Source organism: Dipodomys merriami, unplaced genomic scaffold (genome assembly GCF_024711535.1).
Source record: "Dipodomys merriami isolate MVZ:Mamm:240054 unplaced genomic scaffold, mDipMer1.0.p SCAF_28, whole genome shotgun sequence".
Taxonomy (NCBI): domain Eukaryota; kingdom Metazoa; phylum Chordata; class Mammalia; order Rodentia; family Heteromyidae; genus Dipodomys; species Dipodomys merriami.
Window position 1 is genome coordinate 13,346,900 of NW_027204270.1, and position 15,254 is coordinate 13,362,153.

The window sequence follows — 15,254 nt, forward strand, 5'->3', positions numbered from 1 at the left end:
GTGGCGGCCGTGGGCGGTGGCGGCCGTGGGCGGTGGTGGCGGCCGTGGGCGGTGGTGGCCGTGGGTGGTGGCGGCCGTGGGCGGTGGCGGCCGTGGGTGGTGGTGGCGGCCGTGGGCGGTGGCGGCCGTGGGCGGTGGCGGCCGTGGGTGGTGGTGGCGGCCGTGGGCGGTGGCGGCCGTGGGCGGTGGCGGCCGTGGGCGGTGGTGGCGGCCGTGGGCGGTGGTGGCGGCCGTGGGCGGTGGCGTGAAACCCCTGAGCGACACGCCAAGTGCCCCCGTCCTTCCTTTGTGGAACTCTGCTCCACAAAAAAAAAAGAAAAAGAAATTACTAGCAAGACAAATGTGCGTATGTGGGGTCCCCCTGTCCAATCACAACCCTCCCCTTGCCTCTGCCTGGGGCCGGACAGTTGTGGCCACACTCCCCATCCATTTTGTTTTTGTTTTGGTTTTGGTCGGTCGTGGGGCTTGAACTCTGGGCCTGGGTGCTGTCCCTCAGCTCTTCAGCTCAAGCACCACGACCGGACCCCCCCCAAAAAAAAAAGAGTCTCTCGGACTTTCCTACCCAGGCTGGCTTTGAACTGCGATCCTCCGATCTCAGCCTCCGGGGTAGCTAGGATGGGAGGCATGAGCCACCGACACCCGGCTTCCTCATCATATGAACTGAACTCCCGCTCGGCTGGATCCTCTTTGCTCTCAATGTTATTTTCTGCTTGTGAAAGGAGAGTTTGGGGTGACTGAAAGGCCAGTACGAGGGGACGTGTGCCGCGAGTGAGGCTGTGTTGGGAGTGGGCAGGGGCGGGTCATCTGCCCTCTCCATTTCACATGGAGGCTGGGGGGGGGGTGCGGGCAGCCCGGTCACACAGCCTGGGAGGAGCCAGCAGGCTGGTGTCTGGGCTGGCTCACCCGCCACACAGGCAGCTGGGTAGTGGGGTTCACGTCACCCCACAGCACAGTGGGGTGTGGAGAAGTCAGGTGCTGGAGGAGGGTCTGCCAGCCCCACTGGGCTCACCAGCTGGGAGAAGTGGGGACCGGCAGCCCCCAGAGCTCGGAGCCCCGATGCCAGAGCCTCGCCCTCACTGAGCCTGCCCAGGGCACGCGCGGCCTGGGGTGGAGGGGCTGCCAGGAGCCTGGCCCCGCGTGTCTGCACGCCGGGTCTGCGCATGGCCACCGTGGCTGGGGGGGGGGGGGATGCAGCACCCGTGACTGTGTTTAACTGTCCACATGTGCGGATCCCAGCACCGCCGGGGCGTCAGGGAGGTCCTGTCTGCGTACACACACAGGTGTGTCCCCGCCAGCCCTCGTGAGCAAGCCCGTGAGCCGCGTGCGGCATCCTGTGCCCTGGCTTCCAGCTCCGCCCTTCCGCTCTCCTGGCTCTTTGCAGTCCTGGGAAAGGCGCCTTTGTTTTCTGCCAATCCGGGGGCTTGCACTCTGGGCCTGGATGCTGTCCCTGAGCACCGTTTTGCTCAAGGCTAGCGCTCTACCACTTTGAGCCACAATGCCATTCCGGCTTTTTCTGTGATTAATTGGAGAGGAGTCTCCCAGACTTTCCTGCCCTGGCAGGCTTTGAACCCTGATCCTGGAATCTCAGCCTCCTGAGCAGCTAGGCTTACAGGCATGAGCCTCTGGTGCCTGGCTCAAAAGGTGCCTTTTCTACGGAGATGAGACACTGGCTTAATGTGACAGGGACACAGTGCTCTGCCACCGGACACATTTCTATCTAAAGGCGGGTCTCGGTCCTCCATTCTATGGCAATATAACGGAATGCCTGAGGCTGGCTCCTTTCTAGGAGAACTTTTTCCTAGACACTTTGGAACTGTTAAGTCTAAATCAGGGTGCTACCTACAGCCGGGCCAGGTCGCCACCTCCAGGATGGTGGGTGTCACTGTGCCCTCCAAAAGGGCCGACTATGCCCTCACAAGGTGGAAGGGCAGAAAGGATGATCGCTGGTTCTCAGCAACCCTTCTGTGAGCTGGAGCTCCCGTCACCCAGCCACAACTCCCCAGAGTCCCCGCCCCCCAGTGCCACCCCACAGAGGAGTCAGGCTCAACAACGAGAGACCCTGGGGAACATGGGGTTCTTAATGCCCACCAGGGCATTAAAATGGACCTAACTTCCAGCCTGGGCACGGGGGTGGGTGGGGGAAGGAAGCCTGGCGGGCAGATGAGGGGAAGCAGGTGCAGCACCCTGTCTGACCTTGGCCAAGCCCTGGGCTCTTCTTGAGCCTCAGTTTCCCCAGCTGTGGAATGGGGAAATCGACTTCAGATCGCTATGAGGTTCTTAAGATGTTCGAGCCAGGCCTCCCCTGGGATGGGGTCCAGCGGCCCGGATGGTGACCGCGGCGCCCGCCACACCGGGTGGTGGCCCCGCGAGGTGGCATGAAACACGGGCTGTTCTCCGCCTCGCCCTGCCCGTATTGATCGTGCCATGCATGCGGTCCACAGCTGATCCCTTTCTGCAAAGGGCTGGCTGGCTTTCCTTTCCGAGGGCGACACTAGAAAGCCATGTGGCTTTTATTGCCGGCAGGAATGTCACAGGCCTTCCTCCTCCGCCACATGAAATGGAGCCGTAATCTGCAGCCGTGTAAGGCCAGAGCTGCTCTCTGCGGAGCCCCGGACTCTGAGACTCATTAAGGCCTCACAAGGACTGACAGTCATTAGGAACTTTTAAGGCAGGGTGGAAAATCCCTAATGGGACCAGCCGGTCCCAGGAGCTGCCGGGTGGGCTAGGGGAGGGGAGGGCTTCCCAGGAATGAAGGTTCCAAGCTGCATCCCTGGGAGGGGGCGGCAGGGAGGGGCTCAGGCTCTGCCCCGGCCTCAGCCCAGACCCTTCCTTCCCCAGGCCTTGGTTCTGCTATTTGATGGGCAAGGGTTTGGGGCTGGGATCTCAGAGGCTTTTAGAGGGGCACTGTAAGATGCTAAATCCTTCCCACCACACCTGTGCTCACACACATGCGTGTGCTGGTCCTAGGGCTTGAACTCAGGGCCTGGGCACTGTCCCTGAACTATTTTGCTCAAGGCCAGCGCTCTTCCACCTGAGCCACAACTCCACTTCTGGCTTTTTGGTGGTTCATTGGGGACTTTCCCAACCCAGGTTAGCTTTGAACTTGTGATTCTCAGCTCTCAGCCTCCTGAGCAGCCAGGATCGCAGGTGTGAGCCACCAGCACCCAGGGTGCCCATAATTCTTGTGCCAAGTCTAGTTTGGGTCCATGGCTGTAACTTCAAGCATCTGGTTCTGATCCATGAGAACAGAATGGGATGCTGTGGAATCTGTCTGCGCTCGGGCTGGGCGGCCTGCTTGGGATCTCAGCAAGATCCTTTACTTCTCCTGCTTCTATTTTTGTCACTTGGAAAATGGGGGGAGATCATTATAGCTGCTCGTTAAGCATGCTGAAGACCAGTGTGCAAAGACTCAGGAGCCTTTTTGTTGTTGTTTTTTGTCAGTCGTGGGGCTTGAACTCTGGGCCTGGTGCTGTCCCTGAGCATTTCAGCTCAAGGCTAGCGCTGTACCACCTGAGCCACAGTGCCCCTTCTGGTTTTCTGGTGGCTCCTTGGAGATAAGTCTCACGGACTTTCCTGCCCAGGGCTGGCTTTGAACTGTGATCCTCAGATCTCAGCCTCCTGAGTAGCTAGGATGACAGGTGTGAGCCACCAGTGTCCAGCCAGAGGAGCTTTTTCTGTCCCTCCCTGCCAAAGCCAAAGCCCCATCAGGTCCTGGGTAAGAACTTGAACTCCTCTTTGCTAGAAGCCTGGGGCTCCAGCTTCCCAGGACCCTCTCCCCACTGGAGCCTCTCCCTCTCCCCCCAATCCACGGCTGCCTGGTGGGAGGCGTGGGTTCCCCCCCCCCCGCCCCGCCGTGCTCAGATGGACTTGTCTGTGTTGGGGTGTGGAGAGGATGCTCTTCCCTCCTAGAGCCAGGGTTTCCCCCTCCACGAAATGAAGCGAATAAAAGAATGAAGCCCCTGCGCGCCCAGGCACCATGAGGCTGAGCCACGCGGGGAGAAAAGCGCCCCGCACACACAGCAGCCAACACACTTCCAGGGCAATTATCAGTCAGACCAGGAATCGAAGTCACAGGCGACCGAGTCATTCCCTGAGGGAATGGACTCCATTTATAGATGACAGGAGGGAGGAGCGGGGGATGGGGGGAGGGGGGAGGGGGAGAGAGAAGACCCCCCCTTGGGACTCAGGCTACTGATGGAGCCCACATGCTTGCTGGGGTCTCCCTCCCTCCTCCTTCTCCCTTCCTGTCCCGCATTCCCCAGAGACTGGCCTAATGTGGGGGCAGGAATGGGGAGGGGGCTTGCTAGTGTCCCCCCCCCAAAAGCAGAACAGCCTGCGTGTGCTAGAAGGGCCTGCGGGCCCCTGCCCAAGGGTGCAGGAAACCCTGCCTGGTGTCCCCCAGGGAGCTGGCCAGTGCTGAGAGAGGGACATCGAGGCCCAGAGGGAGAGAGGGTGGAATGGCCGGTCCCCTAAGCACTGGATGTTGGGGTGACATCAGCTGCAGGGGAGAACTCACAGGACTGTGGTCTTGCTGCCCCCAGCTAGGGGCCAGCCCTGCCTTGTGGCCCTGGGCTAGGCAATCCCCCCTCACCCTCCCCCCCGCTCCCTGGCCAGGCCAGTCCTGAAGCTGAGGGATCCAGAGATCCGCTCTCATCGGTGGCTCTGAGGATCCAAGGTGGTGGACCCCAGCCCAGAACCCGGGAAGGTTGGCCAACCCCTCCTGCCCAACTCCCAAGACATCCCAGAGATGTCGCCTGGCCACCAGCGAAGCGTCCCCTCCACTTCGCTGACCACTCTTTGCCCACCACCACCACCTGGCTGTGGGGAGAGCTTGGTGCCTCATGGCCGTGGGGTGCCTTGCTCCCCACATCTGGAAGTCTTGCAGGCTTTTGTTGTTGTTGTTGTTGGTCATGGAGCTTGAACTCCGGGCCTGGGCGCTGTCCCTCAGCTCTTCAGCTCAAGGCGAGCGCTCTACCACTTGAGCTGCAGCACCACTTCCAGTTTTCTAGTGGTTTTATTGGAGATAGGAGTCTCGTGGTCTTTCCTGCCCGATCCTCAGATCTCAGCCTCCTGAGCAGCTAGGATTACAGGCGTGAGCCACCGGCGCCCGGCACCTTGCAGGCTTTAAACCTGGCTCTGACCCGCCTTTGCTTAGCGGCTCCAAAGCCTGGCACATGCCCTAAACCCTAGGCTACTGTCTCCCCAGTGTGCTCACCCCATGTGTGGGGCCAAATGGGGTGCCAGGATCGGGTGGAAGCCACACAGACAGTCACTGGCACTGCTGATAGATGTACCCCAGCCCCCAAGCTCCCTTGCACCCACTCTGTCCCCCACCAAGTTGACCCTTCAACACACACACACACACACACACACACACACACACACACACACACACACCCTGTAATTCAAAATACACCTGACCACACACACCCATTCCAGAGAGGCTGCCTGCCCGGGAAGGAGGGCCCCAGAGCCGGATTCTCCACACAGGGGGTTCCCTCTCAAAGGCCCTTCCTTCTCCACTTAAGGTGACCATTTTTCATGACTCGGCCTCTTGGTTTACATGTGCATGCACAGGTTCGTCATAGAACTATATTTTCTGTCTAGTGTAAGTCACCGTCTGCGAACGTTCATGTCTAAAATCCCTTTGCCAAGGCCATGTCATTTACTTTTCTTTCACAGCAAATGACTGACGGCATTGCGGGTGGACTGGAGCTCTGCCTCCCTCCCCTCCTTCCCCCTCCCCTCCCCTGCCCTTCTCTTCCACCCTCCCCACTGTAAAATCCACAGTTAGATACAACCTCCACTGTCAGACTAGGAAAGCCACCCATCCCTGGAACTCCCAGGGGCTCCCAGGGAGGCAAGTTCCACCTTGGATCCCTTTGGAGCGAGTATGGGGATCAGGCTGGTTCTGGAAGAGTCTCCTGGGTGGGGAGGGAGGAAATAGAGCCCTGTGGAGGGGGAGAGGAGGGGGAGGGCCCTGGCTCTGAACCAGCCCAGTGGCATCCTATCAAAGTGTCTGCTTGTGTGGGTGAGGGAGGGGGATGAGGGTCTGAGAGCCTCAGGACTCCTGGGGTGGGGGGGGGCGCCTCTGCGAGGAACACTAGGGTCAATCTACCTGAAGGCAAGTCCCGGGCTGCCCTTACCACCCCAGGCAGCGCCCAGGTGAGCCAAGAGGGGCCAGCATGGTCATGAACTTGGCCCTGGGTCTCAGCAAGCTCTGGTGGGAGGACTGGACATCTTTTTGGTTTTTTGCAATAACAGCGGCACTGACCTGCCAGTGAGGTTTGTACTTGTCAGGCCAGCACTAAGGACCCGGCCCACAGACCTGCCTTGGGCAGCGCTGCAGATGGGGGGCCCCCAGCTCACAGCCTGAGGCCCCCTCCTGGATGGGGGCTCCCCAGCAAGCAGAGGAGCCTTGCCTCAGTTACTCCTGGCTTAGAAGCTCTGGACCAAGCTAGTGAGGAGAATGCCTCCAAGGAGAGGAGACAGCAGTTGTTTCCAAGCTGGGAGGGGAGCGTGTATGGCATGGCTCAGGATGAGAACTCTCCTCTGTCACTGCAATGGACAAAAACAGTAGCGCAGCCAGCCCTGGGCCGTCAGTCCCCGAGCAGGAGAAGCTGGTTAGGTGTTGGTTAGAAGTGTGAATGAAATTCTGTGCCTCCCATCCTGCAAAAGAGTAGGGGAATGGAGTATATATATATATATATATTTCTTCTTCTTTCTCTTCTTCTCCTTCCACTTCTTCCTCCTCTAATATGAGGCTTGAACTCAGGGCCTGGTTGCTTCCTAAGCTTCTTTTTTTTTTTTTTTTTTTTTTTTTTTGCTCAAAGCTAATGCTCTACCACTTGAGCCACAGATCCACTTCTGGCTTTTTTGGTGACTGGCTGAAGACAAGAGTGTCACTGGTTTTCCTGCCCAGGCTGGCTTCGAACCGTGATCCTCAGGTCTCAGCCTCCTGAGTAGCTGGGATCACAGGCGGGGAGGGGGTCCTGCGGGCCACAGGGCACCGAGGGCGCGGAACCGGCCGCGCTTCCCGCGCCGGGCCCCGGTGCCCGCAGCTGCCGCGCATCTGTGCGCTGGGCCGGGCCGCGCGGCGGCTCCATGGGCAGAGCGCGGGCGCCCACCAGCGGCGGCTCCCGGCGCTGCCGCCGCCCCGGGGCGGCCCGGTGGCCCCGCGACCTCCGCGCGGGGGACCCAGCGCCCGCCACCCGCTCCCCAGCCCGGGGCGCCCGGGAGCAGCGCGCGCGTTCCCCGGGGCTAGAGTGGCGCCGGGCGGGAGCCAGGCGCGGAGCCCCGCTGTCCGGAGCCCCGTTTGTGCACCTGGCGAGGGGCGGGAAGGGCGACCGCTGGAAGATCGGCGGTCCCCGGTTCCTCCGCCGCGGAGGGCAGCACGCCGGCCCGGGCCCCCCAGCAGGGGACTTTTCCCGGGAAGCTCCCGACGTGGGAAGCGCCAAGGCCCGGGTACCGCGGTTTCCTCGCTCCGCGGCCCGGGGCCAGCGCTTCCGAGGGCGCGGGCTGCCCCCACGAGGGACGGCCCGCGGGGGGACAGCCCGGGAAGGGGCCCTGGCCAACGGGGTGGCCCGCGGGGCTGGCACGAGGCCGGAGAACCGGACACCAGGCGGTTTTCTCCGGGTGGTGGAAGCCGGACTCGAACCCGCCCCCCGCGGCATGCGGCCCGGGCTCGATTTCGTTGGGCGGGCCGAGCCCAGGTCCGAGGCGGGACAGGGGCTCGGTCTCGCCGCCCGGCCGTCCGCCCCCCACGGTCTCACCGCACGTTTTGTTCCCGGGGTGGGGGGGATCGGTCCTCGTGCACCTGTCCGATGTGGGAGGCATCGAAAACCCAGCCGAATGCCCCGAGCGCCCGGGAACTCGCGGGCCTTCGCTCCTCGCGGTCCTGGGAGCCCGTGCGGGGCGACAGCTCCGAGCGAACGGGCGCTCGGCCGCGGCGGCTCCTCACCGGGCCGAGGAGAGGGGCGAGGGAAAGGTGGAGTTCAGGAGCGGCCGGATCCCGCCGCGGGGGTGAGCGCCAGGCGTCCGCACCCGGCCGGACCGCGGAGCAAAGGCCCCGGGGCCCAGGGAAGAGCTTTCCGGGCGCGTGCGCGTCGCGCCACGGGCCTGCGGGGTCCGCTTTCCGCCCACAGCCAGGGAGCCGACCCTCCCGTGGGGGGCGGTGACCCTTCGCGGTGCCCCGCAGCCGCCTTTCGCCCAGCGTGCCGCTCCGCGATGCCCCGCCGCGGGAAGCACGCGCGCTGCAGGCCCCACCGCGTTTTCCCCGGTGCCACGGCCCGCGCCCCCGCCCCCCGCAACGAAGAACGACGCCCCGAGGCCTGCACGATCCGGAAAGCGGCTTTACACCGAGGGGAGCGGACGCCGGGCGCGGGGGGCCACGGAGGCCGGGGGCGCAGCCGTGCGGGGCCGGGAGCCGCCCGGGCGGACGGCCGGGCACGTGGAGCCCCCTGTGCGGCGGAGGCTCGTGGATCAGAACAGACTGTGGGGCCGAGGGGGAGAGGAACTTCTGGGGGGGGCGGTGACCCCGGCTTTGGGGCCCCCCTCACCAGGCGCCCAGCTGAGGGTGCCGGCGTCACCGGCCTGAAGGGAAGCCGGGTCGCGGCCAGCCGGGCGGGGAAGGCCGGACGGCGGGCTCGCGCTCGGGGTCTTCCCGCCGGCCGCGGCTGCTCGCAACCTGCAACTCTCGGGGGCCGCGGCAGTCGCGCGGGGGGACCCCGCGACCCGGGCGTCCTCGGCGGGGCGGGCCGGGCCGGGGCGGGGCCTTCCGCCCCTCCTCCCCGCCGCGCGCGGCCCTCGCGGGCCCCGTTCCGCCCCGGCCGGCGCCGCGCGGGGTCCGCGACGGGGGCTCCGATTGGCTGCGCCCCGCGTCGCTCGGGCGGCCCCGCCCCGCGGGCCCCGGGGTACTAACCCCGCGCGGGCCGCCGCGGCCCCGCCACTTGATTCTCTAGGATTTGGCCTGGGGCGGCGGCGGCGGTGGCGGCGGCCGGGGGCTGCGGGACGGGGGGCGGCGGCGGCGGTGGCGGCTCAGCCCGCGCGGGCCCCGCCGCGGCCTAGACAGCGGGACGCCGCACTCGGGCCGTGCGCCCGGGATGCGGGGCTAGCGAGGGGGTGGGGGCGGCGCGCGGCCGTCCATCCGTCGGGGCACCGGGACCTCGCGGCCCCGCCGGCCCCCTCGCGGGGAGGGGGGGGTCCCCGGGCACCGTCCCCCCCTCCCCGGCCCCCGGCCCCCTGCTCTTGGCCCGCCGGTCCGCTTTCCCGCTCCCCGCGGCTAGCGGCGACCCCCGGGGGCGCCCACGCCCGCCGCCGCCGCCGCCGCCCGCGCCCTGACGGCCGCTGTTATGCGTATTCCCGTAGACCCGAGCACCAGCCGCCGCTTCACTCCCCCCTCCACGGCCTTCCCCTGCGGCGGCGGCGGCGGCGGCGGCAAGATGGGCGACGGCGGCGGCGCCCTGAGCGCGCAGGCGGCCGTGGGGCCCGGCCGCGCCCGGCCCGAGGTGCGCTCGATGGTGGACGTGCTGGCGGACCACGCGGGCGAGCTCGTGCGCACCGACAGCCCCAACTTCCTCTGCTCCGTGCTGCCCTCCCACTGGCGCTGCAACAAGACGCTGCCGGTCGCCTTCAAGGTGCGTGTGGGGGGGACGGGAGGGGGGGGACACGGGGGGCCCCAGCTCCGGGGGGTCCCGCAAGCTGCGGGGGGGCCCTCCCGCGGTGGGTGCGCGCCTTCCTCCCCGGCAGGACCGGCCGAGGGAGCCGCACGCCGGGCACGGGGACGGGGCGACCCGCTGGGCACGCATCGTGAGCCCAGCACTTTTGGGGTTCGCCCTCACCCCCCACCTCCGTGCCTCCTGGCCTCGGTGGGGCCCTGACGCAGACGCGGAAACGGGAGTCCGGGGCGAGGGCGCCCCGCGCGCCCCTGCTGCAGCCCCGTGGGCAGCGGGTGTGGGGGTTCCCGAGGCCGGGCCCGGCACCCTCCTCCGGCACTGCCGCCCTCGCTTCCTGCTCAAGCCCTCCGCGTCGGAAGCCGGGGTGCTCTGCATCCCGAATGGCGGCCGAGATTGGGGGTGCTCCACCCCGGGCACCCCCCCCCCGTCTTTCCCACCTCGTTCTCCAGGCCAGGGAGTAGTCGAGTGCTTTACTGTCTTTTTTTTTTCTTTCTTTCTTTAAAGAAGAGAAAAGCGGGGGGGCAGCGAGATGAAACGAAAACGCCTCGGTTTTCCCCGAAATCTCGCAGCTGCCGCGAGCCAGGGCCGGGCAGGAAGGGCCGGCGGCGGGGGAGCGCGGGGCCCGGGGCGGCCGGGGGAGCGCGGGGCCCGGGGCGGCCGGGAGAGCGCGGGGCCCGGGGCGGCCGGGGGAGCGCGGGGCCCGGGGCGGCCGGGGGAGCGCGGGGCCCGGGGCGGCCGGGGGAGCGCGGGGGGCCCAGGGCGGCCGGGGGAGCGCGGGGCCCGGGGCGGCCGGGGGAGCGCGGGGCGGCCGGGGGAGAGCGGGGCCCAGGGCGGCCGGGGGAGCGCGGGGCCCGGGGCGGCCGGGGGAGCGCGGGGCCCGGGGCGGCCGGGGGAGCGCGGGGAGGCCGGGGGAGCGCGGGGCCCGGGGCGGCCGGGGGAGCGCGGGGCCCGGGGCGGCCGGGGGAGCGCGGGGCCCGGGGCGGCCGGGGGAGCGCGGGGCCCGGGGCGGCTGGGGGAGCGCGGGGCCCGGGGCGGCCGGGCCGCAGCCGGAGCCGTCCTCGCTCCCGCTCCCACTAAAACGACCGCAGATCGGAAGGAGGGAGAAAAAAAAAATATAAGAAGAGCAGGAGAGGCTCTTTGAGGTCTCCCGGGTGACATCTTAAAATAATCTCCCGGGGAGGAGCCGGGAGAGGCCCCGCATGACCGCGATCGGCAGATCGGGGTTTTACTGTCACTCGGAGCTTAAAAGGGATCTTTGAAATTAGAAGAAGACAGGATGTTGACAGGAAATCTGGCCTTTTTAATCAGACCCCGAACATGCTCTCCTTGAAATTTTTACCATCTGGGCCCCCAGTCGGCACGCGGCGTTGGCGGCAGCAGCCACGTTCGGATGACTGGGGGACTCTGGTTTGGGTCGCGTCTGCTTGCTTTATTTTTGCTGGCTGTTTTGTTTTCCTTTTCAAAGGGTGCCCCCTTGGGGGGGGTGATCCTCCAACGGGGAGAAGGGGTCTGGCCAGGAAGGGCGTCTCCACCCATCAGGCAGTTCCCGAGGACAAGGACGCATCTTCCACCTATCCCAGCCACCCCCCTTCTGCATGGAGGCTTTGGCTCTCAAAACAACGGATTTGCGTTGTGCCTTTTTCTCTGCTTAACGAATTCAGACCTGGTAGCAGCCAAAAGACTGGGCCCGGGCCACGCCGCAGGACAGACTCCATTCTCGAAAGAGCCCCTGTGTGAACTGAGTGCCAGGAACCCCTCCTGTCATTACTATTGTTGGTGATGTGCTTTTGACTTGGAAACCTGGCTGCTAGGAGCCGTGGTCTTGATTGTTCTTTTGCCCCAGCCAGAAGAGGACAGGAACGAATGGTGTCCCCCTTTGGGGTGACCGGCTCCCCCTCAGTTGTCACTGCTTAGGTTTAGTTCAGTTAATAGAGAAGGGTGATTTCTTGGGACCCGGGTTAACCGATTGATCTAGGATGAGAGCGGGGAAGGCAGCGACTTCGCCGTTTTGCTTTCTGTATACTTCTTGCGGGAAAGCCCTTTATTGTCTCCTGGAATCCCTGCACCGGAGAAATCCGCAGTGCGCCTGGGACCTAAGGGAGCTGCCCGCCCCGCCCCTCGTCCCCCTGGCCTGTGCCTTTCTAAGCAGTGGCTCGGGCTCTGCGTCCTCAGGTGGTGGCGCTGGGGGATGTACCCGACGGGACTGTGGTGACGGTGATGGCCGGCAACGACGAGAACTACTCGGCTGAACTGCGCAACGCCTCCGCTGTCATGAAGAATCAGGTGGCCAGATTCAACGACCTGCGGTTTGTGGGCCGCAGCGGGAGAGGTGAGCAGAAGGGCGGTCTCACCCGCCTGGTGGGCTGGCCCAGGGCCGGGCGGGGCCCAGGAGACTGAGAGAGACTTGGGGGTCTCCATGGAAGCCCCCAGAAACAGCTCCCAGGTCCGGCTGTTGGGGTGTTGCAGACCCCTGCGAGGATGGAGGGTCATGGTAGCTTGTCAGACTCCCCAAGTTTGGAGTCTTACCTGTCTCCGAAAGCCTCCCTGAGGCTCTCTTTTTACAAAGCGCCTTTGGTCTCACCAAAGATGCTCCGAGGGGGTTTGAAGAGAAAGGGTGGCGCACTCAATGTCAGCGAGCTCAGCTTCAAGACCACCTCTTGCCCGGAGGGTGGCTCCCCAGCCTGGCCCACATACTGAGGCTGTGGCCGGAGGGCAGGGTCCGCAGCCACACCCGACCCGACGGACAGCTGTGGAGCGGGAGGCTGCTGGTCCCAGAGCCATCCTCACTCACATCCTGGGCGGAGGAGCCCGGGAAACCCTGCCTGGTGAAGTGGAGACACTTGTGAGTTGCTGGCCCTTTAAGACCTTCACACCCAAAAGAGACACACACACACACACACACACACACACACACACACAACACACACACACACACACACACACACACACACACACACACACACACACAGCCCCTTGGGTTAGAAAAGGAGCTAAAGCTCCCGGCTCAGACTCCAGAGCTGCTGGGGCAGAATTGTGCTTTTCATCACCAATAAACACAGTTCCAGCCCCTGCTCACGAACGGGCATCTGGGCACCATTTTGTCCTCCAGCCCTTCAGTGTATACATACAAATGTCAAACATATTTTGACTTTTCAGCATTAATTAAAACCAGGGCATTATTTGCATGTAATAACTGTTTACTTGTTACTTTTTATGAAACTGAAATAGTTTACATTCTTTCAAACATTTCCTGTTCCTGTTGGCTCCCTTCCCCACGCGCAGCTTTCTTTCAAACGTTGCCCGTAACTGGTTGCAGGTTGATGGATGGAAAATGTTTGCTTTTATGAATTAAGCTTTCATTGCTGCTCCTAATTAGTCTCCAAGCTCCTTTTGTCATCCCCAATCTCTCAAGTCCTTTGCAACTTAATCCCCGGCCCTGAGTGGAGAGTTACTGGTGTGGGTTGGTGGCAGGCTGACAAGACTAGCCCAGGTTTGGGGAGGGCGGAACCCGCAGAAAGTGGGCGGGGTCCTGGAGCCCCAGCAAGGCGTGGAGAACCTGGGGCTTCCCCTCCTCCCAGCTGCACTCCTCCCTGGTGACTTAGAGAAACAGCCAAGACAGGTAGTGAGCCCCATTCTGCGGGCCTGTCTGTGTCCCGAGACAGGATCTCACAATGTAGCCAGGCTGGCCTCACACTGGAGATCCTCCTGCCTCAGCACCTTGTGTGCCCGGAATACAAGCATGCACTACCCCGCCTGGCACAAATGGTTTCTTGGTGGTTTGCTCTGTAAGCCTGTAGAGCCCACAGCGAGGAAGATAGGTTTTTCAGAGTATCTTGGACTGCATGTTCTTGGAGCTTGCAAAGCTGAAGCTGGGGTTGCAGTTCTGGGGGATGCAGGAAGCTAAGTCTTTATTATAAACGCATATGCCTGGGACCACGGTCAGACCTGGCTCAGAGGCTCTTGGTCATTCAGAGTCCAGCACCATCTGGCCTGCTTGTTGTTGAATGGCATTGGGAGGAAAATCATTTAACCAACTTTGTGCCTCCACTTCCTGGTCCTCTGGAATAGAGTCGTGGTAAAGGTGCTGCCTCTTGAGACGTGGGGAAGATTCAGGAAAGAGATTCCGTTTGCATATTCTCAGGGCTGGGTACATGTTAGAGATTTTGTTACTTCGAATGCTGGGGACTGGAAGAATCTTTGAGGTCCCTTTGAGCGGTGACAGTCACGGATTCTCTGATTACAGTGTGATTACAGTGTGGTTTTGGCAGGGGTGGGGGGAAACCCAGAAGGTGTGAATTGTTGAGGAAGAGAGGAGGAGGCGGCTGGGGTGAGGAAGGAGGGCTGGGGGTCTTGGGGTGTGAAGCCCCACCTTTGCTGTGCCCATGCTGCTGATTGGAGAATTCCCACCAGAGAACACACCTGTGATTGACACAGAGCACCCAGGCCGCTTAGGTGAGGACAGGGTGGGTCTGAAACCTGAGTCCCTTCCTTGCTTCTGCCAGGACTGAGAATTCAGGTGGAAACTCCTGCTTATTTCCTTTTTAAAGAAATTCCTTGAGGAACTGGAGGTGTGGCTCAGGTGGTAGAGTGACAGCCATAAGTGAAAAAGCCAAGCATGAGTGTGAGGCCCTTAGTTCAAGACCCAGTACAATATAATAATATAATATACCAAGTGCTGGTGGCCTGTAATATAGCTACTCAGGAGGCTGAGATCTGAGGCGAATGGGTCAAAGCCAGCCCAGCCCAGATTAACCACCAAAAAAACCAGAAGTGAAGCTATGGCTCCAAGTGGTAGAGTTGCTAGCCTTGAGCACAAAAGCTCAGGGACAGCGAGGCCCTGAGTTCAAGCCCCAGGATTGGCACAAAGATAAATGAGTAAATAAATAAAATTAAATATCGGATATGCACACACACAGTCTAACCCCAGGGCTTGAGCAATGAGGCAGGCCTAGATGTCCTAAGCAGACACAGGGCTCCTTCCTTCCCTCCTTCCCTCCTTCCTTCCTAACTTCCTTCCTTCTTCCTAACTTCCTTCCTTCTTCCTAACTTCCTCCCTTCCCTCCTTCCTTCCTTCCTTCCTTCCTTCCTTCCTTCCTTCCTTCCTTCCTTCCTTCCCTCCCTCCTTTTCTTCCTTTCTGGGAATGTCTAGTAAGCTGTCCCCATCTTCTGCACCTCATATGTGCGCACCCAGTCTACCTACCTACACCCTCAAATCTGTCAAGTCCCATGGTACGTAGGAGGAGGAAAGGGCAAGTGATTTCTAACCAAACGTGTAACTGTAAGGTGAAAGGACGTTTCTTCCTGGTGGGCAGTGGCCTCCAGGCAGGAGCTGCTACAGCAAACAGCACGTGGCCTAAGGAGTGGCACTCTGAATGTGGCCTTGCCACACTGAAGATGCCAACACACCTGGCAAAGTTCTGTGCATCCCCCCCCTTATTTGTGATGCTGGGTATCAAACTTTAGGCCTCATGCAGGCTAGGCAAGCATTCTACCACCCAGAGAAGGACAGGAGGGAGGGAGAGGAGGAGGGAGGATCTTTCCTTTGAAAGAAGAAAAAGAATCTTCCTTTCTAGAAATTCA

The 15,254-nt window shown here is 62.6% G+C and overlaps 1 protein-coding gene across 3 annotated transcripts in view; it reads left to right on the forward strand.

The window, feature by feature from the left end:
• Runx3 (RUNX family transcription factor 3) overlaps positions 1-15,254 on the forward strand; it is a 48,352-nt gene that overhangs the window by 16,237 nt on the left and 16,861 nt on the right. Inside the window, exons 3-4 of one of the 3 annotated variants that reach the window (XM_070037611.1) lie at positions 9,367-9,635; positions 11,847-12,003. In XM_070037611.1, the coding sequence (XP_069893712.1) occupies positions 9,367-9,635; positions 11,847-12,003 (426 nt within the window). Of the gene's footprint in view, positions 1-9,194; positions 9,636-10,110; positions 10,249-11,846; positions 12,004-15,254 lie in introns of those variants that run through there. The other 2 variants (XM_070037612.1, XM_070037613.1) reach the window with 2 other exon arrangements.